Genomic DNA, 26,730 nt, shown 5'->3' with positions numbered 1-26,730 from the left:
GAATTAAAAAAAAAAAAAAAAAAAACTTTTTGGAAAAAGACTTCACAGAAATGGTATACAAATGAATTCAAACAAACAAGGTGGACATCTGTACACACACAGTATGAAAGTGTGTTTGGGTTGGTGGTTGACTGTGTCTAGAACTCTCAGAAAATATTATCCATACCTATCTCCACTCTGCATCACATCAGCCTGTCCTGGAGAACTATCTCGATGTGGGGGAGTGCAGTGTTTCCACTGCAAGTATTCAGGAAGCTAAAAAGACTTTTTCTGTACACTGTAGTGCAAGCAAACTGATTAAAGCAATTTAAACAGAGAAAGTTAACTAACAAACAGAAGATGAACAGTAGAAATTTTAACAGCACTTTGCATAACAGAAGGTTTGCATAACAGCCTTTGTTTAATTAGTTTATCATGGATTTACCAAAGAATGAGCCAATTAATCAAACAAGCACAAAACCAACTAGTACCACACTGTACTGTACACACTGTACACTGTATGCTAATTATATTATTATTATACATTATATATTATTATTTTAAATGTATTCAATGCAGCTAATATAGCAGCTATCATGTTTGTTACTTTTTAACTTAACCTTTTTGCACATATTGTAATAAGTCTGTAGCCCTAAGTGAACCATTTAGTTGTAAAAGCTGCATGGCTTTGATAAATTAAAAAAAAAAGCTTACAAAGGTTTTGCCATTTGATCATTTTGTCATCACAAAGCATAATTCATGGCTCAGGACTATAGTTTGTGCCACAGTATCAGTTAATAGTTTCTTATAGCAAGGCAAATGAAACAGAAACACCTGGATTACTTTACTGAAAGACAAAACTGCGTCAGAGGTATGGAAAATGGGTTTCTTAACATTACTGGCAATGGTGAAAACCCTTTCACATTACTTCACTCCTGGGTTGGAAGCTAGAGTTACTGTCAGCCAACTCAAAATAATATGTCTGACAATAGCACAACACAGAAATGTGGTTGCTATTGGTCTCAGAACAAAGTTGGATTCGATTTATTAAGCAAACCAACAAGTATTCTCTTCCTGTGTCAGACATTCTTCCTTCTCTGTCTCTGTTTCTTTTCCGAGTCTCTGGTGTACTTCCAGCTGTATCTACAGCACCACAGAAATAAACACGCCGAAAGAATAAAGATTTAAATAAAGAATATTTAAAGGGATTGAAAAGTGAGGTTGAGAAATGAGGAGGATGGGTGTTGAGTGGGCTGGGAGAGCTAAATGGAGCAGAAAAGAGTGAGGTGATTGAGTGTGAATGTGCACCAGCCAAACACACCAACCATGCACGTTTTCACACACACACACACAAGCACGCACACACACACACACACACACGCACACATACACTGTATATTTAAGCTGGCTGGGTGGGTTGGGAGGGGGGGCTTGGAGCTGAAGCCTTTCACTGGGACGCTCACCAAAAACACACAAAAAACAGACACACATCCACGCCTGGTTTCCTTTAATCTAACTCTCCTGGTGCACTGCATCTCATCAGTGGCGCTTGTTTCTCTGCAAGCCACGTCCCTCTGTGCAGACTGACAGTGTACTGGGAGCCGCTCTGCTAGCTCTGTTTTCACAGTCATGGATAAACCTGCTCAGGAGATAAGACTGTGTTCAGCGGAGGAGTGACTCACCCATTAAATCTGGGAAACCGATTTGTGTGTGTGCGTGTGTGTGTTCTCCTCACCGATACTAATAATAGCAGGTAATAAATAGAACACAGACAGAACCAAAGTGCCATCCCCAACGCTCGCCTGTTACAAAACCTAGAATAATGAGACAATGACAGTGGGAGTCAGGGCTATGAATGGAACAACCTGAGGAAAACTGAGATGCATTATGGAAGAAAAACATATATCTCACTGATAGGAACGCATGAAAATAGCCTGTGTCAGAGACAAGGATCTAAACATGGAGGAACACCTGATACATCAACAGCAGTTTTGTGAAAAGTGTGCTGTACATCGCTCCCACCTGAAGGGACTTTTCCAACCTGTATTTTATTAGTGTTCATGTTCGTAAGGTTCACTCTCTAACCTACATCTCTTTACTGTTACGTCTCTTAAGTTGACGCCTTTATTCATAAGGTTATCTATGGCAGTTTTGCAGCTGGATATTATTCAGGACTAAAGATGTCACAATGTGTTGTGGCACAGTGGAATGCTGTAAAAAAAAAGTGCATTTGAGCTGTAAAATGGATTGTTGATGTTAAATAAAGCTGAAGAGTTACAGCTCCCTAGAGTTACAAATTTTAGTTTGGAAACACCAGGGGGCCCAATTAAATGGCATCCATTAACACTTAGAACTGTCAGAGGTCTCAGCTGCTGTCTGAAAATGTGGACAAGGCTACAGTCTTTAAAATGTCCTTGTCCTATTTTAGACATACTTTGATATCCTTTTCTTTTCACATTCTGCACTAAAACTTGTTTTGGACAGTGATAGTTTGTTTTCATTCTTGTGGTATCGCCTTCTCATGATGGAGAGGCTTGTGTATCTGAAAGACCTTGAGAGCTATGCCTATGGGAGTGTAGTGGTCTCAGGTAAAGGGCCTGACAAACTACTTTCCAAGGACAGGGAATAAGGAAGAGAAATCATTGTAGCCTTTACTAAACAGGCCACAAAGTGGATTAAGTTAGCAGCAGTTTGTTTTCATTCTATCTTTGTTAGAAATACTACATCAGACCATGAACCTTGTGGCGTTTATTGTACCAAAACTGTGAGCGGATTGTGCTGTTCACACTCACAATGATGACTACTGAACAGCAATCAAGCCAAAGTTACCAAAATATCTGAGCCCACAAAGAACCTCAGTTGAGAAAAGCTTTAAGATTCCTGGAGAGATTACAGCTGCATTTTGAAATACAAAACAGTAAGAGGTCTCATTTTCAAATAGTTTTACAGTTTGAATATGATGCTATTTTAAGAGAAAAAGCAGCAATTCTTGCTTGGACACATGCAAAAGTACTACCTTGCTTGCATAAGATCTTACCGAGACAGATTCTGCTGATAGTTGTAAATTGACTAGATCCAATTCACAAAATGGGGCATGGCTAGAACATACCCTGCAGAAACTCTGACACAATAACAACACCATAACCACATTACCTCCTAATAGCGCTTTAATGGTGAGACGCTGACATATTCCCCCACTGTCTCCATTCACTTTGTCTTTTTTACATCTTTGTGTCTCTAACAGCCACCTCAGTGCTCAGTCACTTTCTCTATTACCCCATTCGCTCATTTTGTGCTTGCCCATCAATCTTACTATTTAGCGGAGAGAAAACAACCAGCAGAAACATATTTTTACCTACTTGAGAGAAGTGTACTTACGGTTTTGATCTTAGAAGTTGTATAAAGTCAATCAATGTCAATCAAATGACAGATGATCAGTTTCCTGATCCCAATTCCTGTATCCGAAGTCCCCACATTACCCCCCCCACACATTCCCTCTTCTCTGGGGACCGATTCAACCTGCGGCTCATCGGTTATTAGGTGACCAACCGAGCGAAGAGGGGGGGGGCAGCACCTGGACTGACCCACCCCATCGGCCAATCGATGCATGTGTCACTCGGAACATGGAGCAGTGACAGCTGGCCAGATTGGGCCATTAATGACCGCCAGGAAGGAACACAGAGAGGACCCTAATCGAACTTGACCGAGCAGGAAGGAATGTTTGCCTGTCACTCCGCTCGTCTGTCTGTGTGACCTTCTGTCAGTCTGTCTGTCTGTCAGCGTGGGTCACTTGTCTAATTATACTCACCCATTTTTTTTCTGGCCTCTGGCTGGTGTAAATTATGAGGTATGGAAAACAACAGATTAGGGTAGCCCATTCTGGCCTCTCTAGATCATTGAGTAAACAACCTTGTCTGTCTCCAGGAAACCATGCTCTGAACTTAAATTAGTAAAGTTTTAAGGCCCAATTCCAAGTAGTGTGGTGACGTAATCTAGATGCTGGATGAATTGGAGGTAAAAGAAAATATGTAAAACACCTGGATTGTGATTCAGTTAATGTTTCAATCAACTGAAGCGTTGACTGTCTGAGTGATCCTCACCTTATTTAGTTTAAGGATACAACTTCTTCTGACACTCAGGAAATGGAAATGCTTCTTCACTGTACCTTTCCACAGTCCTCCTTCAGTTGAGTCTTTTTCAAACTTTTTTTAAATGTGTAATAAAATATAACATTACTGCATCCATGCTTTGTTAAAAATGACTGTTAAAAAAGTGCTAAGAATGTGCTATTAGGAAGATTTTATTGAATCAGTCGGTGGCTACCACCACCCTCACATCGAAATGCAATTATTGTGAACCACATGCAGAGCATAATGAGTAGCAGCAGTAGCTTAACACATCAAAGTAGCTTACTGCATTAAATGAATGGAGAAGAACTAAAACTATTGGATTGGTTAACGTCTGCCTGATAAGGTCAGTACAGGGGCAGATCCCGAGCCCTTCAGTTATATTTCTGATCTCGAGTTCAGTTTGTCAGAGGCAGGTTTTCATCACACAACCTGTTGTGGCCAAGAGGAAACTATCATGCATGAGCAGCTGAAGACAGTACTGCTGTAGTAAGGAGAGATGCGGTATGGATGGAAGAAGAAGGAGCGGTGCATGATACTGTGATTTTGTTCCAGGCGCGATGTGTTCCTCTGGCAGCTGAGAACATCTAAATTTAGACGCACCCCTCGTCTCCCCTTCCTCTTCTCTACATCCTCAGCCCCTCCTAGCCTCCTCATCCACACTTTCCCCTCCATTGTGCTCTCCTCATCACCACAAACACAGAGACATGAAAGCCCCTGTGGTGAAAATATCGACAGCTCAGCCTGCGTCAGACAAGTGTCAGCTGTGCCTGAGTGTGCTGAGAGCTTTGTGTGCGTGCGGACTGAGCACTGGAGCAACAGCTATCTCGAGCTGATGGATGCCAAAAACAGGTAATGATACAGGATAATGATTTAGAAGAGCGTGTGTACACGTGAAGGACTGTGTGTGTGTGTGTTCCTGTGTACACTGCCTATTAGCTATATGGTAACCATGTCAGAGCACGCATGAGAACATGTATGAAATAAACTCACCCTTTTTGTCATTTTCAACTTCTTTTTTTTTTTTTTTTTTTTTTACAAAAAAATTGTAAAAAAAAAATCTGTCAATTCACAGATGCAATTGCTGAGAATAAAAGACAAAAGCAAACCTGCCTGGTCTTGTTATGGTTTGTATAATACAATATAATATAATAATTATATAATATACAATGCTGGTCCAGTGAAGAAACGTACCAAGGGAATTGAAATTATGTTGAAAATTAATTTACGTGAGATGAGGACAGAGCTGCTTCGGCTGACGGGGCAAAAAATCCTTCCCTATACCTCCCAGTCCCACCCACAGCATGTGTTCAGTATCAGTAGAGCAGAACAGACCAGGATGGGCTGTAGTCAGAGGATGAACATACTGAACATCCTGAACATCCCAGAATGAGGCCCGGGTGCCAAAATATGTCCACAGCATCAAGCACGAGAAACTGCGGAACATCAAAAGCTGGTGTCGAACACTGTTAAATCCTGATGAATGAATGAGGAGGTCAAAATATGGCTTATGGGATGTCTAAGGAAGAAGGAACTGAAAATATCATAATTCTGGTATGGGTACAGAGGGACATCCTAGTCGTACTAGTGCAGACAATAAAACAAAAATACAACTCAACATTTTCACAGAATTAAGGCACAGATACTGTACAATCTCAGAGCGAGCAGGCAAACAGAGACACGTGCAGACACGGACACACTGTTCTGAAAAGGTTACAGTTCAGCGTACTGGAAGGAGACACAGAATGTGCTCAGAGGATGTGGAGAGACGAACAACATGTTTGTTATCGACACACGGAACAATGAAGAAAATATTTAACTGCACTGAAACGCGCTGCAACCCCTGCCTCAGCCTTTACCAAGCCTCAGTGTGTGACATCTTTTTCCTATTTCCCACTAGAAATGAGTGGGTTTGTGTTTGCCGCTGAGGCGCAACGTGAGAAACACTTTTGTTGCAGCTGCGCGGCGTCTGTAATTATACCCTACAGGAGACATATTAGAACATAGTGCCACTACCATTGCCATACAGCCACCATGCATACTAGCTGCTACAGCGGCAAACCCACTTCAGAGTTCAATACACAATGATGCTCACAACGGTGCTGCAACCTTTTAAAAAGGACTCATTACAATGATAATACCACAATAGGTAAAACCACTGAGAGCTCATTGAATAAGATATTATAGGTATTATAACTGAGGTAGTGCACTACCCAAAACCCTTTGGAGTGGATTATGCTAATGTTATTGTGCATACACTAAAAAAACAATAACTGTTCTGTTAGACCAGTATTAGAATGAGTTTAATAAATAGACTGAGACAGGGAAGCATTTAATACTTCTAAAAGCCCAGGGAATATTGTGTTATGTTAAAACCAAGCCAGGAGGGTAAAGATGATTAAATGTCTTACCTATTAAAAATTCACTCCTCGTTTGGAAATAAAAATATGATCGGGAGTTTGAAATTTAAACCCAGTTTAAAACAGCTGATTGATACCCGCAAACTTTAGAAACTAGGATTAAGTAGACAAAAGCAAAGCGAGGCCAAGGGGAGGGAAGACAGAAGAGAAAGAGAACAAGGACAAAGGAGAGTAAAACTGTGGAAGCTGAGACTGAGGAGAAGAGAGGAAGGAGAAAGGAACAAAGGGAGTTTGAAGTCTCACTGACCTGAAAAGGGAGAAAAAATATCTTGGAATAGAGAGAATTTGATGTAAGAAATAGGCATACAGAAGTAGTAAAAGAAATCAAAAGAAATATAGAGGAGTAGGGGGAAAAATTTCAGAGTTTACATGCAACAAAAGCATTTCAAACTGTCAACTGACCTTGCTGGTTGAGCTGCTGCGTGCTCTTGCTCCACTGCGACAACCCCACAATGGCCACCATCTTGGCGCCCAGACTGGAGCGCCGCTTCTTGTTGCCAGTCAGAGACGCGGAGTCCGGGCCCCCGCTGCCGGGACTCTTCTCCAGGCTGTACATGGCCCCCGAAATGCTAGAGGAGCGCACCACGTTCCGGGCCGCCGCGCTCAGTCCGCTGAGGCCGCTCATCCCGCCCGGGCTGGGCACCTCCACAGAGCTGCTGAGCATCATGGTCCCACTGGACTGGAGGGCCGATGGGCTGGGAGGGGAGGGCCGGACAGTTGGACCGGGGCTGAGGAAAGAAAATGAGACGGGGCAAGAAAAGATGATAAGATGAGGGTGGAAGTACAAACTGGAAGTTGAAGGCGGGAGAGGTAGAACAGCTCAAATAAAAGGGCGTCCTGATGTGTCTGATGAAATACAGTATAATAGCTTGTCTTACAGCAGCAGTAGCTCCCCGGGGCTGAGAGACACCGAGTTTAAATTTCAACCACACTTTGGTTTTCAATTAAATTCCCCACTTATTGCAAAGGCAGCAGAAATGACTTCCTGCACCGTAAAAGATAAATAAAAAGTGAAAAGCCCTGAAAAGTCTCTCTCATCTCTAATAGTTTTGCAAACTGAGAAAACAAAGAACACAAAGGTCAGCAGGCGAGGACAGTGCAGATGGCAGCAGAGTGTTTAAGTGAGTGAAGCAACATCTTAGTCACGCACGCACGCACTCACACACACACACACACACACACACACACACACACACACACACACACACACACACACACACACACACACACACACACACACACACAAACACACACACAAATGTCAGGGCTGGCCTGCTGTTGAGGGGTGACCCTGTCAGCTGGTATTTGTCTTGTGTGTTTTTTTGGAATCTTATTCTGTGTCTGACCTTAAACAGTGACAGATGATAAACTTTACAGCTCAAATCATCGCTGGTTGGCTGAATCCTCGCAGGAGGCCAGTGTGTGTGCGTGTACACTCGCCAAACTTTGATAAACTTTGTAATATCCAACTAATGGACACAGCGAGGCCTTTGCTTGCAGAGGTATGAACGCCTTTCTCATAGCAGAAATTTTTACTTGTCATAGAAGGAAAAAACAACATTCAGGTGTCCCAGTAAGGCAAGAGAGCGTGACAGTGAGCCAGCCAGAAACCAAAGCTGTTAAATGTAATTCAGCCATTGATAATCTTATTATTTACATGGAGCTTTTCCTACTGTGACATGTCAAAATGTCTTCAGAAAAAAAGGCCTATTATTATTCAGCATCTTTTTCACAGAGAATCTCAACTATCACCTGGTCATTTCCCTCTTCCCTCCCTCACTCCTTTCCTTCTCTCCTTTCCTGCTCTCCCTCCCTCTCTCTCTTAACATCAGAGTGATTATACTGAGGCTAAACCGACAGCCCAAGGGCACATGAAATATGCAGATGCACTGTGGCCAACATCATGCTTCCACACGCCTTTTTAATATTTCTCTTTCTTCCCTATTCCTCTTCCATGTTAACTTCTCTTTCCACTTGCCTTCTCGCCTGGTTTATCACTATGACTCAGAAACAACTTAAAAAGTGTCTTGCAATATTTTGTTGCTGCCACACGTCCAGTTCAGGTGGTGCACGTGCTTCATCCTGACAACATCCTGACAACTTAGCATGACTACAAGTCTATAAACTCTTTGAGGCTGTGCTTTGAGCTTAAACCAAAGTGTTGGACAAACTGATATTTTGACCTGATGATCAGGGAACCAGGAAAATCAGTAGGACTCATCATCTGAGGACAACGAGTAATCCACCCAATAGATATTTCAGTTTGGACAAAACAAAGTGTTGGACCAAAGCACCTACCAAATGATGCTGTCCCACTAGCGTGGCTAAAAGACAGAAGTTTTACATACTGTACTCAGACAGAGATCACAGGAAATGGTGCACAACTGCCACAGCTGGAAATCATTAATAATACATATAAAGTACAGTGAATTTGACCTTAATACGTCTGTAGAATTAAAGACTCAAATGTAACTGTACTGTGCTTTTGATGTCCCTGTAAATCACCATCACCATCACTATTTCCCTGCTTTGTCACATTATCACAACCATAATGCTTACTGCTTAAAAAAAAAAAAAAAAAAAAACTCTGCTGACTGGCGCCTTTTGAAGCAACACATTTAGTATTACTACAATAACCGAAGTAGGTGCTATTGAGGGACTATGAACTGATACAGCAAAGGGCAAATTTTGGCATTTTGCAGTGAAACTCATAATAAATTGCCAAGGAGGAGAAAGAGGAGGAGGGGGGAGACTGCATGCTTTGTACAGAGCTGCTGCAGTGACATTTGTAATTACTGGAAAAGGGGATTGAGGAGAAAGAAAGGAGGAGAAAGGGGAAGTAAGGGTTTGAAATCTGAAATTCGGGTGAGCCTATATCCCCTTATTTTCCTCCCCTCTCTTATTCTCTCTTCCCTGCTCTCCCTCTCTTTTCTATTCTAGCCCATGTGCAGTCCTCTCCGGTATCTCTGGGGGGCCTCTGTACTTTGAACACACAGCGAGCAGAGCAGGAGAGAATTAGGATAGGGGAGGGATAGAGAAGGCTGCGAGAGAAGGGAGATAAACAGAATAAAATTTCTGCTTTCAGAGAGGCATGAGGACAGAGAATAACAAGTGAGCGATGAGGACAGAGAAGAACGAGCGAGGGAAGGAGGAGGACAGGGAGAGAAACGTGGGAGGAGAGGATGCTTCATAATGAATGGACACAGAAGAATACTGCAGGAAGCTGGGGCCTGAACTGTGAGAAATAATGGAGTGAAAGAGAGAGAAGGGGAAGAATATGACACTGATAGTGACAACAACTGAGACATGCATCCATTTCTCTTTTCCTCCTAATGATGAGATCTGTGTGTGTGTCCGACTGTCTGTCTGTCTGTCTGTCTGTCTGTCTCTGGCTGAGGACTGTGAAGCAGGGTGAATTGAAGTGTAAGGTACATAGTATACGTTTTACCCAGAGGACAACTACAGACAAGTGACATTGATAAGCCTATTGGTTTCATATCCGCAGAGCTAAAGTTTAATTGCTTAACTGCGAGTTTGACATAAAATGAGTCATCCAATTAAAGAAATAGTTCAACATCTTGTAAGGTATGCTTATTTGTTTACTTACACTATGAAACTTGAGCCATAAAACAGTTAGCTGAGCTTAACATAGGATAAAGACTGGAAGCAGGGGGAAACACCTAGACTGGCCCTGTCCATCACTAACAAAATCTGCCTACCAGCACCTTCAGTAGTCTTGGCTGGTTGCCTGGTAACCTCACTGCCACAACAAAAGTCTTTGAAAAAACAAAATCTTATCCTTAGTGGTGGCTAATCAGAGAATACTCGTATGCACTGGTGTGATGGTCAACTTGGAAGGCCCTGATAAATGACTGATTTTGCTGCAGTTGCAACAAAATCTTGACTCAACTTCTACTTCCTGGCTTGTTGTGGAGATTTTGTCTCACAGGACAAAACCTTGATGTGGGTCAAATGTTCTGGAACAATGAGTAAGCAAAGCAGCCCCTGAGTTGAGAAATGACCTATTTTGCTGCTAAGGTATGAAGACATGTTCGTCAATATTAAGAAAAACAGAAACACTGTAGCCCATTTGTATGTTGCTGCTTGTAACGGTGCTTAAGTGCTGGATATGAATTCACTAAAACAATCATCAAATCACCCACACCTGCATTTACTAGTCTCTTTCAATCTCTAAACTCTGCAGTGTCAATGTAGAGGATGCCACCATGTACCTGTCCCCACACAGTGTTTGCTGGACCTAAAGGTATAGACCTGGAGTCCATCTATCTTCATCTCTGTGCCAGACAGCTCCCCTGCCATATGTCTCTGTGCTCTCTTCTCTTCTCATCTCAGAGCTCATTTATTTCTCCTCCCGTCAGCAAACTGCCACCCCCTCACCCCACTCACCCCCACCCCCGAAACCCCGCCCACCCCTCTGCCCGACCTGGTGGCTATCAGTTCCTCCCCCGCACCCGTCTCCATCCCACACCGATCCCTTCCTTGTAAGATCAGTTGTCTGACTGTTGGTGTTTCAGAGAAAGAAAAATCCAGATTTTGGGGGTGGGCAAAAATTTAGGTTCAGTAAGATACAAAAAAATAAAAAAGGACACAGTTAGACATTAATATTTCACAGATTAAACTGGAATAGCCCCCCAAAAAAAAGCACCATTAAATTTTTTATAAAAGACAAAATGTCCTGAATGGTTGGAGTGACCTCTGATTTAAAACCGTCTAGCAGAAAACACTTGGCAAACTACAGTGAAGAAGACCAGAAAACATGAACTTCAGTGTGATTCAGCCAAGCTTGACCGTCTACTTTCAACATAACGTACTCATAAACTGATGCAGAAGAGCAGAGGAGTGAAAATGTGATCTCTAATTTCAGTCTCTCCCCATAAACACAAATGCCACAACCTTGTAATTAGATATGGCTGAGAGATCCATTAATGGTCTCTTTAAAGTTGGTCTCTAATATGCAGGCCACACTGCCACTGCTGGTCTGTTCATTAACCTACAATTTAGCTGCAAAAGCACATGGCATAAATATACTCTAGTGTCTTGTCAGGAAATAAACAATATAAAGCCAAAATGAGTCATGCTAATAATAAATCTGAACATAAATTTGAACCAATAAACAGTAAAACCTGTCTTATTGTCATTTTTAACATGTTCTTTTTCATTGGTTTTACCCATTTTTTATTTATTACTTATTGAATACACTTATTGCCTTTATTATTGCGTGTTACTTTTTCTAACTGATCTTTCTTTGTGTGTATTTGCTGTTGGATGAGTCTGTTTTGATGCGAGTCTGCCAAGTGTTTTTTGTCTGGTGCAAGCCAAATTTCCCATGTGGGACAGCAATGAGTGAACTGAGCTGAATCACGGCTAAATGAACTGAAAGGCATAAATAAAAATATCTATCAGCAAATTTCATTTGGTCATCATTTGTCACCAGTCAAATGTCATCAGATATTTTTCCAAATCATCATTTCAGCATTTTATCTTATTGTATGAGATCTGTCTCCGACTATAGAGGTGTCATGTGCGGTTGCCTGAATGTCAAGCGTTTACCATGATGAGACTGGGTGTCATTCTTAATTCAATAAAGGTCATCCTGCCTGAAATATGATACCGTATTTTTAATTAAATTAAGGATCTGATGTTTCTCTAACAGGCCAAATGTGCTTCCTTCATTTCTCCCAGGTAATTGGAATCAAAATCTAAACTGCAGGATACAGTGCATGCAATATACTGGACATATTAAGAAGAATGGTTTTTATAATGGCCAGTAAAAGCTGAAAAACTCTGCTGAGCAGATGGTAAATCTCTCTGAAGAAAAACTGTGAGAATAAGACAAAGGTTTGATGAGATGAAACTGGTGATGATATCACGGTATGCTTGCGTACATCTACAGGATTTATGAAACCGCACGTTCTAATAACAGATTTTGTTTCTACGTTTTTCATCGCAGACATGTCATGTACTTGCAAAAACAGCTCGAATTAAACAGAAATTCATGCTGGACAATCACGCCGGCAGCACGCAAGGACAAGCAGGAGCTGTAATGCACTTCCTGCTGAGGCTACCATGGAAACTTCCCAGGTTATGATACTGTATGCGTTTGCCCGGCGCCTGCTATCTCTCTGATCATAAGGGGTCTCTAAAGGAGAGAAAACAGAAGGCTGGTTTTTCTGCTACGCACACGCGGAGGACAGTAAGAGTGCCAGGCTGTGGGATGACTGAGAGCCAAATGGATCACACACACAAAATCACACACAGAGAAACCCAGCATAGTGCAAACACACATATGCTGTACTGAATGTACGTGCCAGAGCGTGGCAGAAGAAAGAGCCAAAATATTGAATGACAGAGGGTGCTGACACCAATGTCTTGGCTGATGGACGCGAAATAACATCCAAATCTTCTGTAAAACACTCAGCTCTGACACGGATTAGATTTCAGTATCATGTTGACTGAGCGCGTTCAGCGTACGTCCCACAAACAGACTGACCAGATACAGTCACACCACCATTAAATATTCACAAATTTCCTATTTCACACTTTGCGGAGCAATATTATGCTTGGCGAACACACACACACGCAAATCTGAATCAAACGCTAACAGCCATGAAATGAACAGACATCGGAGTTCATCAGGAGCTTTCGCTTTGCCTCTCCCATTGGCGCAATCACATTTTTATCCAATAAAATCTTTAATGAGGTGAGTCATTGAGTCACTCCTTCTACATCACCTTGTGACAGCAGACACAGATCCGATCCGTCACACCATGCTTTCACACGAACTGCCTGCATCGTGTTGAATGAGCCACGGCGGGGAAAACAAAGGGTCACGTTTTCTCCACCAGAACTACAACTGAAGGGGTTACATCAGCCTGTCGGAGGTTGTTTAAAGTGTCACTTGTTATTGAAATGTTCAATTAAAATGTGCGACACACACCTGTGACCCGTGATACAATAAACCATTATGTCTTCTGACCACAAGGCAAGTATCAGCCTATGGCAAACATCTATCCTTTTCTGTTTAAGAGCCTTTGTCATTAAACCAAAACTCATCATAGCACTTATTTAATGCACACTTGAATAATTTATGACACTATGACAACTGCTGTTTGTGTTTACCTGCATCCACTCAGCAAGATGAAGGAGCATAAAAACCACAGCTGGTACTTCAGCACGCTAGTTCTTTTAATTGTTGTTACAATAATAATCCAGTAATCTTTTTTTTTTTTTTTTTAATTTTTAAGAACATCTTTTCACAATAAAACCAATATTTTGCAATAGACCAATATACATGTTTGTGTGCTGCTCTGGAATTAGGGCAAATAAAACTGCTTGCCATTAATTTACTTAAATAAAAACTTAAAGGATAGTTTTGTTTTATTACAATTTGGGCCTTATTTTCATAGTTTTACCGAGTCGTTTCCCACAGTTATGACAATGTGGAACTCACCAAACAACATCACTGCAACAAAGTTCAGTAGGTTACAGTTTAGCCAATTCATCTAAGCCACTTTATTTTGAGGTAAAAACCAAAAGCGAGTCCACCAGTAATGTCAATATTAATCCACTTCTCTTGAAAACTGTGTGCAGGCATAACTGCAGCAAGTATGATGGAGGTCAGCCTTTAAACTGAGGGATGTTTACACCAGTCAGCTGGAACAACAATCTGACCACTCACTTTTTCACATAAGGGTTTGTTTAAAACCTAATTGTCTCACTGCTCGTGTTTCTTCCCATGCTGGATCTCTTTTCAGAGATGCTATTGCAATTCCAGGATGTAATTAAGCTGGTGAATAGTCTCTAATGTACAACTGATGGCCAAAGCTAGATAAATAAAAACTTGAGCAGCACTAAACTAGAATTACTCTGTATAATATACTTAATTATGACAGGGCCACTGCAGGGCTCCACTTTTCTCTCCACACCACACAGCACATAATAAACGACAAGTGAACAGAGCTTAGTCACTTTATCCCCCCACCTTTTTTTTTTTTTTTTTTTTTGTTCATGGGATGTTAGTTCATGAACCAGACATAGCGGAAACACACACACACGTTTTGTGGGAGGCAGGTGGTTACCTGTTTATAGCAATAACAATTCCATTAAACTGTATTATGAAAAGCTGGCCTGAAGCCACTGACAACCATCAAATCACTACCCTGTGGAGAATGATTTCAAATGTCCATTCACCCATCCACAGCTCCCCTATATTCCACAATAATCCCTCCACAGCTCAGCTAGAAACACAACGTTTTCGTCTCCTCAGTGAATCAAATACCTGTTCCAGGATTTGAGCCAGCAGCCGTTTGGAGAAGTGAGACCTTTCTCATATAATCACTTATCACCCCTGAGCAGTCTCACCCAGCTCACAGGGTTTCTATACACACCACCCTGGGAAATCTGGTGTGAAAATGAGACCTCATCATGTCACCATGTTATCTTCTTTTTTTTTTTTCCTCCCTGCAGTGACACAGCTTAAACAAACTCCCTTCAATCGTTTTATTTATTTTCCTCAAATGTATCAATTCCTAACAGTTTCCCTCGGCGCACCACAAAGGTCATCCCCAAATCTCTTCTCACCCGAAACCAGTAATCTGTCCAGCACTGAACCCTTCTCTTTGCGCCCTCTTCTCGTTTTCATCACTATCAAAAGAGAGATGGCAAAGTTACTCCGTCAGCAACGGGGGGATGCAGAAAATAGAAAATAGAAAAATAAAAAAGCGGAGTGGCTGGGCTGGAAGGAAAGTGGGTTAAGAGGGGCGTGATAGATGAGACTGGAAGCTTTCCTGACTCATGACCTGCTTTCTCTGGTGACTAATATGGTCAGCGACATCTCTCTCAGTACCCCTCAGCCACCCCTCCCCACCCCATCCCACCCCACCCCCCATCCTCTCATTTCACCATCCCACCTGGGATGCTGGTAGCCAGCCCGGGGCGGAAGAGCAAACAGGATCTCACCCCACTTATACCATGTCCGGATCAGCAAGTCCCCGCTTAGACAGCACGGGCGGTGTTGGGCTAAGGAGGGGCTACCACAGGCCTGTAGGGACACGGCCAGGGGTCACCAAAAACACGCCTTTCTATTTTATTTACTCCTAAACCTCTAAAAGGACGTGTGCACTGGAACATAGTCAGATCCAGCGAGAGGACAGGATAAGAGCTGTATATTTATCTCTCTGCTCACTTATGTTTTTAGGACTTCTATCACAGGCTTTTAATCCATTTCTCTACTTTCTTCCTTTTATATGTGACCTCATTTTTGAGTTCCTTGACTGTTTGGCTGATCTGCCAGACTGATAAGATGTATTTGGGAACAATAAGACATTAACTTGTCTGAATTTCTATTCTCAGCGTGCAACTGTGGATTATAATATTGTGAATTATAACACGCAATTATGTGGTGTAAATTAAAAACACAAAGCAATCACTAAGTCGTATTTCTTCCAGAATGACTTCTTATAATTCTTATCACACAGTCCATTGAGAGGAACATAAACTAAACTAACATGCAATTACCTCAACGTGGCTACAGATATTTTGATATATAATAACAGTGAGAAGTCTTCTAATACTTGTCATGTCTTTTCTCTTTTACAGATTTGAATCCCACATTTTTAATGTTTGATGAAATACTTTATACAAATGAACATAACGTCTTTTTATAGGTTAATATTATCATGTAGTGTCATTGTCTTGGAACAGGGGATTTTTTTCACCCTGCCAAATGGTCAAATTTAAAGACAAGACACAATGATATGCATTAAAAGGTTACAACAATGTTTAAGTTCCTCGGCAGATTGCGAATTTTGTAAATATGGCAACAACTACAAACACATAGTCCATTTTTTAGAAGCATAGCTTTTGTCTCCTTGAAAGGTGCTAGGTTATCACGCAAGTGGCCCACATGCATATAATGGAGGTCACCTTTACTCCTGCAGCAGCCTCAAACCCATATCGGGTGGTGAGTGGCATTGATTTTCTGGGGACTGCTGCAGAGGCAGAATATTTCTCGAAAAAAGTACAGTGGCTCTCAACTGGATGATCACCTGACGTCTGCAGGAAAAATACAAACTTCTATAAAATATAGGTCAAAACCCACATCCTCATCCATCATGGCTGAATGTGTCTGAGTGTGAGTGTGCAAAATAATCTTCTCCAAAACTGTAGTGTCTCATTAGCGAGTCCAGTTTGAAGTGGGAAGTGAGGCGCAATACCGACCGGCCATTCACTGTTAACCAATCACAGCCACTCTCTTTGATGATACATACCAGTTGGCCAGCGAATTGTGCATGACGAGTACACACAGCCACAGAAGATGCAACAAAAACACACATATAAAGATGCACCGAGACGCACACACTGAAGCCTGCTCATTACTACGAAAAGTGTCTGCTCTTCCCCCTTTGGTTGTTTTGATTTCATTTTCATTTCTAAGAAGACCAGGACCAGCTACAGATCTGAAGTGTGGTCTGATGTGTCAGTGGACTTTGCCTTTGCCCTTTCCAGCTTTCAATTTTGAGGACTGCGTATGTGTGTGTGCGTGCAGAGGCTCTTTGATGGAAGATGATACAGTGCATAACGGTCAGGCTGGCCTTTTGAGTAGCAAGCTCATATGATACTATCTGACGCATCTCTCTCTTCTACTCAGACTCAAACACATGCACGCGCAGACACATATTTTTCAACCTGGTGAATATTTCAGAAAGAGCAGGGATCTGTCTGCCCTCTGAACTTGGGCGCCACGCATCTCAAAGCTGCTTGGTTGCCACACCCACCCAAATGTGAAACTAAAAACTGTGGCACATGACTGCCTCACAAACAGAGATGTGAGCTGCATGGCAGCTGTTTGACGATGTAAAATGGGATGACAGAATTTTTTTTCTAAACATCTTTTCTGCAAGTGTAAAAAGCAGAATTTGTAGAAAATGGCTTCTGCATTTAAATTTTGGAGCTAAGTGCAAATGGAGATATAGAAACATGGCTTGCCAAAGCAGTGTTGAGTCTCTTTCAAGTATTTTACTATCTCAATTCTGTCTCAGTGGATTATTCAGAGGATCAAGTGCGAGTCTGGCACGGATTTCAAGAGTTAAGCACATGGATAATTATTCTTTTTCTCCTTAAAAAGGGCCAAAGAGGGCCCGCTCCTTTAGTGCCAGTTAATGTACTGACTCTGCTGCACACTCTGTGCTAAACTCTGCATGTCAGAAATATCAAACAGCTTAAAGACTGTCAGATTTTCTTAGCAAAACATTCAGAGAAATCACAAGAGCTCAGAGATACAGAAGCCCTGGAGCCCTGTCACTGGTTTCTATCCCCCCTGCCCCCCCACATCCACAGGTGGGGAACACAGTTTTGAGCTGAGCTCCGGGCATTGTTGTGTTTGTGTCTGCGCTTGTGCGTGTATATGCTCGTACATGTGGTGCGTGTGACCATCTGATATAATCTCGCACCTCAGCATGCACTTGGCTTGACCTGTGTGCTGGCAGAGGACAGGCATTTCAAAATATACTTATTTTCTCCCCCACCTCCCAGTTCCTCCCTCCCCCCACCCTTTACTGTCACCTTCACTCACATGTGCTCACACAAACAAACACAGCCAAAAAAAAAATAAGGGGGATAGCAATGCATAGCTGACCTATCCTGAGGCACCTTTCTACGCCTTTGACCCCACACAAGCCTCCCACAGATCACCAGCAGCAGAGGTGCACAGTTGACCTCTGACATGGCTGAACTTTCTCCCTACATGGCAAAATCAATAGAGACGATCGTTATCTGCTCCTACAGCAACACTGGTAAAATTCCCTTTAGAGCACATTTAAATGTTCAAACTGGAAACATAAAGGCAAACAAGAAGAAGAAATATTCTATCTATAAGTATTTAAGTCACATTACAATCACTCCATACAGCCTCAATGTGCATTATCTTGTGTGTATCATCTCATTTAATCATCTCACTCTCTTTAAACAGTTAATGAGGTTGACTGAAGTGTAAACTGTGAGCCATCTTGACAATGCCAAGCTTCTGCTGCTACAAAGGTGCGAGTATAAACGAAGAAAGCAAGTGTTCCCAGCTGACAGTAATAATCTAATCTGGAGACCATTACCTCTTCGTAAATTCAGATGACTGCACCCAGTTTTAGCCACGCTGCTCTTATCACAGATAATCTGCTCTGCTGTTAATTGCATTATTCAGTACATCAGTGCAGTGGCGCTATCAATGCCCTGTGCGGGAAATTGAGCACTTGGAGCCCCGCAATTTAAAAAAAAAAAAAAAAAAAAAAAAAAGGAATCAGAGCACTTACCACTTACAGCAAGGAGCAGCGAAGGCGAGGTGTGGGGTCGGAAGTTGTCAAATGATTGTTTGCTTCTGTCGTATGTGTAAGAATGTCATCGTTTGGGTTTTATTTTTGCTGTGCTGGTGTGCGGACGGCGGTTCGCTGGACGGTTCCTCCGCTCGGTGCTGCTGGTCACACTGCATCCGAGGCGCGGTGAGAGACGCGCTGCTGTGGAGAGGAGAGGGAACGAGGAGGGAGGGGAGGGGGAGAGGTGGGGGAGAGATGCGATTACTACAGTAGGCCTGGGTGCTGCTTTCAGCGGCATGGCAAACAGCGACAACGCGTGGCTTTGTGAGGCAAGCGTGGGTAAATACTGTGGACCTCATCTCCTTTGTGTGGAGGAAAAATGGAGGGATCAAGATGCATGGGTTGGTTATCTGAGTTGCTCCACAGCACAGAGTTACTTCCACATGTATGATATCCTCTGATGAGGTTTAGGCCTCATAGTACCTAGGCCTACAAAAGCTACCTGCCTGATAAGAGAAGAGGTGCATGGGCAGGCTTCATCCGCTGTACGGCCCTGGGGCAAAAAAAAAATAGTTCCCTGTTGCACCTACCTTAAGTATGTGGAAGGCAGCATGTTAATGTTCAAACTCAAATGTGGTATTAAAGGAACAGTTTGATATTTTGCGAAAGATGTCAATTTGCTTTCTTTTCAAGAGGTAGTTGAGAAGATTGATACCATTCACTTAGTTTATAATTTAAATAGAAAGCTACATTAATATGCAGCAGTTAATTATCTTATCTTAGCATAAACAGGAAGTCACTGCACCTGGTCAAGAAATAGTCTGGCATTTAGCACCTGGTAAAACCATAATTATACTTTCACTCTGGTTTTTGTATAATTGAACAAGATAAAACATTCACGTCAGTGCACTATAGAGGAGCCGGGATGCAGTTTTTATTTTATTAATTAATCAATTAATTAATTTTTTTTCCTTTTAACAGATCTGTTTCTCCACAGTTCACTAAACTAACCACCTGTTGGAAGAAGCTTCATATTTGCCATTAAAGTGAACAGACAGTTGCAAGGTTAAGAGTTATATTAATCAGCTCATTGAACTCTCAGCAATACAGCGAAGCAGCATATTTCCCAAAATGTCTTTACCATTTCAGCTGATACTCTGATTTGCTGCTGCGTCTCGCCAAGCAAACAAGAGTGAATCAAATCACTCCAAACTGACACATAATAAACAGTCTGTTGCACAGGTGGTAATCCAGACTTGCAGAGGTGAAGAACATTTTGCACACAGATATAATTTATTATTATTATTTTTTCAATATTTAATTTCTGTATTGTATAAAATACAATTTTCAGACTTGAAACTTGCTTGAGAATAGTCATCCCTCACATTATCGATGCTCAGTCACCACATCAATGTAATGTAACTCTGAAAACATAAAAAATATTACATTCACTTAAAACACTCAAAACGTGGTCTTTTGCAGTGTGATGCCCTACACAGATGCATGTGCTTAGGTAGCATGCAGCTTGGTCTGCATACACTAATAAAATAAATGTAATGGATGTAATAGAACATAATTTTGTGTCCAGCCTCTCAGTGCCACTTAGAGCCACTTTAGTTCAAATGATCCAGGCCTCGCCCAGTCTGGTCTCAAATACAGTATATATATTCTGTGTCCTGAGAGGGTTCACTCACTGCAGTCTGTTAATAATGTCAGTGTGTTAGGAGAACGCGGTGTCCTGATCCTAATACGAACCCATAAACATGCATAGCACAGAAACCCAGGTCCAGACCCTCGCAGGTGAAATATATGCCACTCAGTCACCCATGCGGCAAACCGTTCAAATAGGCATAAATCAGAGGCCTTGGATCAATGCCCTGTTTCCCATAGGCGAACTGCTGTGGCACAACACAATCAATTCTACCCCAGGATTCATTGTTCCAATTACTAAGCCTCGTTCTCTGCTGCAACAGTAAGGAGGGTCGACGGGAATCAGCCCCCATCAAACATTAATACCAGCACTGAATCCGAATCTGCTCATTGGCATTCTGTGGAGAGAGGGGATTCAAGAGGTGGTGGGAACATCTGTTGCTGTCATCAGCTGATGTAGTGACCACAGTGGCCGTGTAACACAATGTGCATTTAAGCACTGTATGTCATTAAAAAATGCTGATCTGGAGACGCCGGCAAGGGAGGATGAATTTCAATAGCTGCAGGCAGAAGTTATAATTCAAAGGATTGATCCGTCCAGCGCTCCGACATACATACACAGCTGTGCTACATGGTCTAAATAGAGAATTAACAAGATGAACAGCCCCCATTTCCCCTATGGAAAAGTGTGTTCAATGTATTAGAGCACCATATACAGTGTATGTCTGGTCCATGTTGCTGGAGTCAGGCCAGAGTCAATTGAATTACAGTACACATCATGGTCATGTGACCAGGTTTGTGTAAGCTATGAATTCCCAGGAGGGTGGGGCGGGTTGGGGATTAAAGGAGGACCGTGTACAGTGTGTGACAGGTGTGTGTATATGTATGTGTTTGTGCTTTGCAACTCAAATGTCATGTCTCCAAATCCAAGCTCCCTTCTGGGAATACTGAACAATCCCCAGGAGGGAAGGAGGAGGAAATGACTGCATTCACAAATTCTAATTCTCACCATTAAACACAACCGGTCAGATGAGCGAAATGTAATCATTTCTTTAATATAATTTAACTGGACCACTTTACACAGGTCTTAATGTACTCCAGAGTGAATAAGTGTTCCTAGTGACATTCTGTCTTTGGCTATGTGTGCGCAGGCATCCAAAGACTCATCCCTCATCTTTAATATTGCGCTGATCTACTCTGTGCAGCTCGTGCACACGTTACATAAACACAGGCAGACGGGCAATTTGATGCCACAGCAGTTAGTGATTATATCTGCTTATTTACTGTTGGGGAAACAAGGATTCACAAGTGCCCATATTTCTCAGTTACATGTAGAGACCGGATGGCAATTTAAATAAGTTTCACTGAAATCAGCATGCAAGAGCCTTTTCATGAGATAGTCTCTATTTTAATCGTTCATTAATCTGTTGAATTATTGATGTATTATCTGCTAGCAGGGGGTGGGTGGGAGGTTACTGCTGACAGACTGAGAAGTAGGAGAGAAAATTACTATGTTGCACTCTGTTGCTGCCAGTTACTGCTGTGTTACCATTTATAGATATGAAACTGTATTAGTTATATGCACAATGCCTCTGACCTGGCCATGAGATGCGGACTTGGGATGAGTTGACACACAAAAACACAATAAAAATAAATTCACACACACACACACAGCTCAGTTGCACCTCTTGCCAATATCACAAACTCCCTGTCAGCTGAAAATATGCTCCAGTCAGCAGAGCTGAAGCCCCTATAGCAGCAGAATAGCTTATTGGTGTCTCTTTGTCGCTGTATTCCTCCTCTTGTGGTCCCACTGGGTGCTCAACACCTAATGAATACGCATTGAATAGCTTACTCACTCATTGTCATCTGCACTCTCCCACACTCTCTTTTACTGGGTGAAGGTCTACAAGCTGGTGTGGAGGGATGGTTTTGGACTGATGGGCAATGGTTCAGATGTTTCAATATTGTGTCACATTATAATCTGAGTAAAAACAAACAGAGGGAGAACAATACTCACCCAGAGAAAATAAACAGCTAGTTATTTACACTTTCCCAGTATCTCTTTTTGCATCTCTGCAATGTCAAAAAGCCTGAGGTATTTTGGGGCTTGTGCTGTGACCCCCTCACCTGGCTGTTCTGTGCAATTACAACCTTTACAAAAGGAACTGCCTTGATGTAAGATTACAATATGTCAGTTAAACATACACTATCGTCTCACAAAACATTCAGTGAAATAAATTTCTAGGTAAGAGGACATCATGCCTGAATTGTTGCAAGATTTTTGTGCAAATAAAAGTTTTCAACCACGTAACAGGCATATTTTTAATGTTTTGTTGTCATAACCATGTGTCAGTCCAGTATACATGTGTATACATGCGTGTACTCGTGGAAACAAACTTATCTCAACAGATGGCAAAAGCTAAAATTGTTTCACCGCATTCAAACTGTATATTCTAAGACATTCAATCACCCCAAAATAGTAATTTATTTATGATAAAAGACATTATTTAAAAATATATACTACATATTGTGCAGCTGTACATAGTCTGTAATTTGCACATAGACAAAAAGCTTAAACAGTACCAGAGCAACTTTCCTCAGCTGAAGTGATCAAAGTATTAAACATCGGCCATGTATTAAAAACAAAAATTAATGAGTTTGGATTTAACAAAAGCTCTATGCAGAAAAAAATGTTTTATATAAATTATTCCTCTTTATTTCAAAACTTCTGTAAACTTTCCCCACATATCACACTACCAGCATGTCAGCTGGAGGAGGCTTTAAAGGAATCTGACCGAGAGTGAACCTCTTAGCCTTAAACTGATTCAGTTCCTCTGGAGTTAGTTTGCTCTCAGGTGAAAACAGACTGTCCGACGCCCCACCGGCAGACCCGGCTCCTGCAGCAGGTGGAGCAGCAGCTGTCCCAAACCCTCCGCTCATCTGTCCAGCAAAAATGCTGCTGCTTCCTGCTGCAGCAGGTGCTTCAGCCCCAAAGCCACTCCCAAATCCTCCTCCGGTGTTTGCTGTAGAGCTGAAGCTGAATCCAGAGGCAGAGCCAAACCCTGAAGTGGCTGCTGGTTTGTTGGTGGTCGGAGCGGCGAAGGAGAAAGTTGAAGCTGAAGGAGCAGAGGAGGAACCAAATCCAGAGGGAGGCTGTGTAGGAGCACTACCAAAACCGGCTGATGATGACGGTGCAGCTGAGGAACCAAATCCACCAGTTGCAGCAGCGAAGCTGAAACTGCTGGCCTGCCCTGGTGCCGGAGCTCCAAAGCCTAGATGGTCAGAAAGATTTTAAAAATAACACGAGCAGGGATTTATATGGATTTAATTGCTCGATCAGCATATTCGGACAGAACAAAGAAATGCTTGTTCTATGCATTTCTTTTTCTGTAAATCTCTAAACTCGAATTTAGACGTATTCAGGTGCTTGACTTCACACAAGTCAGCCATTTAATTGGACTCTCAAACACTGTACTATACTGTATGTATACAAATCATCTGCTCAAGCACTGTAGTCAAGAGAGATGAGGGATGATTTAAAGCAGTAGCTCTTTCTTACAGAGTTAGATAATTACATTTTATATAAGAAGCTACAGCCAACAGCTGACTAGCTCAACGCGGCACAAGGGACTGGGGGGTAGGAAAGGTATTAAACTCCACCTACCAATTCCTCTAAAGCTCACTAATTAGCACATAATATCTCAATTTGGTTTTTTTTCTAGCTCCTCTTTCTTCTTTTATTGTAAAAATGAATACTCCCTCTTCACCTTTGTTTCCAAAGTCAGTTGTTGAGGATCCAAATCCAGTTGCTGTCACTGAGCCAAAGCCACTTGAAGATGCCTGAGGTGCTGGGTTGTTTAACTCTGCGAGCTGCATGGAAAGTATTTATACTGCATATCAAAACCTGTTCACAACATCAACAGATGGGAGTATGTGTGTGTGTGTGTGTGTGTGTGTGTCTTACCACAGCTGCACGGGTGGGTGGATTCATAACCCTCAGTTCCCTCACTCTGCTTCTCCATTGGTTGAGTAACTGATTGACACCATTAATCTAAACACACAACACAGTTTGTTTCTTAGACTTATACATATTTATAAAATGCCTGCAATTCATTATTTAACTGAAGTACATTTTTTTCCTTGTTGAAATGAAAACTTGTATCCATCCTCTTGACTTTCTTATTGGCCTGAAGACAAAAACAAAGCAGCGACATTAACACTTCACTTACATAACCCTGCAGATCTCCTGAGGCTCTTGTGGAATAATACTCCAGTCTGAGCTCCTCTGGAGAGAGATCGGTGAAACCTGAAGAAATTAATAAATAAATAAACACATTTCTTGGTGATTAATATAATAAACCCATAATTTACAACTAGTGTTATGGCTACACATGACACAAGAAATCATGTTATTAAAAGTATATTTGATACAAACCAGATAAAGGCATCTTGGAGCTTGAATAACATGAGAAGCACCACTGTCGTGAACTCTCCCAAATCTCCATGTCCATCTGAATGCACTCCCTGTGTGATCATGAGGCAGACATCACATAAATTATCTCGTAACTCGTGATTACCTTCTGACACATAAACATTTATTTTAATTCTACACCAAAACAACTACAATTTCAATAGGGACTTCGCACCACTTGGTGCTCGGGCCCTAAAAAACAAGCAAACTCACAGTTTTTTGTCATCTTCATCATCACCAGTTGTTCCACCTTGTCCTCCTCCTCTTCCTCCTCTGTCAAAGGAACTAGGAGTACTAAGTGTGGAAAATCTGTTCTGACCAGAGAAGCTGAAATCAGAGCTCCTCACGTTATCTCTTCTCCCTCCACCTCCACCTCCTCCTCGGCCCCAGTCATCACCTCCATGAGAGGAGAAGGATGAAGGCTGGATATAGCCTCCTTTTTGCTGGTTAGGATTCACCCAAACTCTGTTCCCGAACCCTGAAACACCCATGGAAAGCAATAAAAGTCAATGTTGAGAAAAAAAAAGTATATCTTTTCCTCCATATTGTAACTACCACACCCACTTCCGTATGTACAATAACTATGGCATGGCTGTCAATCCTGAAAGAGGGATTCCTCTACTGTTTCTCCTTTTTAACAGGGTTTAACAGTAAATTGATTTTTGTGTGTGTGTATCCTTCTCAGTATTGAGGGTCTACAGATAAAGAATGACATATTGTACAAACTGTAAATCCCTCTGAGATATATTTGTGATTTTGGCATGCATAAATAAAATTAATTTCACCTATATTTGTGAGTGGAATAACTCCAAACATTGTTTACTTCTGTGATACAATTCCTCTATTCTCACTACCTTTAGCTGCCCAGTAATGCTTGTTTTTCTTTGTTTACTGACTGGGTTTGCTTTCCTCGTATCATCAGTTCAATGTGGCTGCAACACTGATACGAAAAAAAATAAATACCAGAATAAAAAACTCTATATAAGTCATCAATGTAGCCAACATCACACACAACAGCGGCCGCGTTTGGAGGCTGATGCTAATAAAAACGAGTTAGCTCTACATTCAGTTTCCAGTTTTATAAGGTATATCTGACTAATGTAGTCTAGCACAACTACCTGGCACAAAAACTCCAAACTCTACCTTCACCATGGTTTGTTTGTGCTTAAACGGTTTTATGTTTGTTTGTTTTTTCAACGATGCAGTTTGCGGTGTTGTTGCATTAAGCCAATGGGTGTTTCTAATATTCTGTCAAACCTTACTGATATGTGACTTTGGTTTAAGTTCAAATAAAATGCTCGAATCAAGCCAGCTAACGTTACGAAGAAAACACAGTGGCTCAGAAACGAAAGCGAACAAACCAGCGCCATGTTAATGAACGACAAACAAGAGTCAGCTTCCAGCTGGTCTGTTACTGTTGACACTCAGCAGACCTGCCACCGCAAACACCACACTTTGAGAAGTTCACATTTGTTAGCTGTTAGCTTTACCTCCACCTCCTCTGGACTGCTGCTGACCGGAGGAGCCGCCGTAGCTGTTGTTGTTGCTGTAACCTCCTCCTCGTCCACCTCCTCCTCCTCCTCTGTTTCCCCCCCTCGGGTGCTCATTCCAACATTTTTCGCCGTAACGACAACGGCCCTGAAGAAAGAAGTTGCACACTGTCATTTTCACCCCGCGCTGGTTGTCTCAAATTCGGTCGTCTTTCCTCCGAGCTCCCAAACACCTCCTGCTCCCCACAATGTTTTCGTGCGACCCGC

The 26,730-nt window shown here is 42.0% G+C and overlaps 2 protein-coding genes across 3 annotated transcripts in view; both read right to left on the bottom strand.

Annotated features, from left to right (window-relative positions):
* Nucleotides 1–18,957, bottom strand: part of rims3 (regulating synaptic membrane exocytosis 3) — a 29,889-nt gene extending 10,932 nt beyond the window's left edge. Inside the window, exons 1-2 of the mRNA XM_041053564.1 lie at nt 18,850–18,957; nt 6,929–7,254 (exon numbers count right to left, since the gene is read on the bottom strand). Coding sequence (XP_040909498.1) covers nt 6,929–7,193 — 265 coding nt within the window. The 5' untranslated portion in view covers nt 7,194–7,254; nt 18,850–18,957. The remainder of the gene's footprint in view (nt 1–6,928; nt 7,255–18,849) is intronic.
* A 3,851-nt stretch (nt 18,958–22,808) lies between these two features.
* nup42 (nucleoporin 42) lies at nt 22,809–26,730 on the bottom strand. 2 transcript variants are annotated; one of them, XM_041052592.1, is made up of 7 exons: nt 26,463–26,730; nt 25,187–25,456; nt 24,938–25,026; nt 24,732–24,808; nt 24,467–24,553; nt 24,270–24,372; nt 22,809–23,774 (listed from the first exon to the last, which is right to left on the bottom strand). In XM_041052592.1, the coding sequence occupies exons 1-7, from the start codon at nt 26,636–26,638 to the stop codon at nt 23,251–23,253; spliced, it is 1,326 nt and encodes a 441-aa protein (XP_040908526.1). In that variant the 5' UTR covers nt 26,639–26,730; the 3' UTR covers nt 22,809–23,250. The 2 variants fall into 2 exon arrangements, with proteins under 2 accessions (XP_040908526.1, XP_040908527.1); XM_041052593.1 differs by having other exon boundaries at nt 25,187–25,451; nt 26,464–26,730.

This window comes from Toxotes jaculatrix, chromosome 13, assembly GCF_017976425.1.
Source record: "Toxotes jaculatrix isolate fToxJac2 chromosome 13, fToxJac2.pri, whole genome shotgun sequence".
In the NCBI taxonomy this organism is placed as follows: Eukaryota; Metazoa; Chordata; class Actinopteri; family Toxotidae; genus Toxotes; species Toxotes jaculatrix.
Note: the sequence above shows the minus strand (reverse complement) of the source record. Positions and strands in the feature narration are given on the sequence as shown.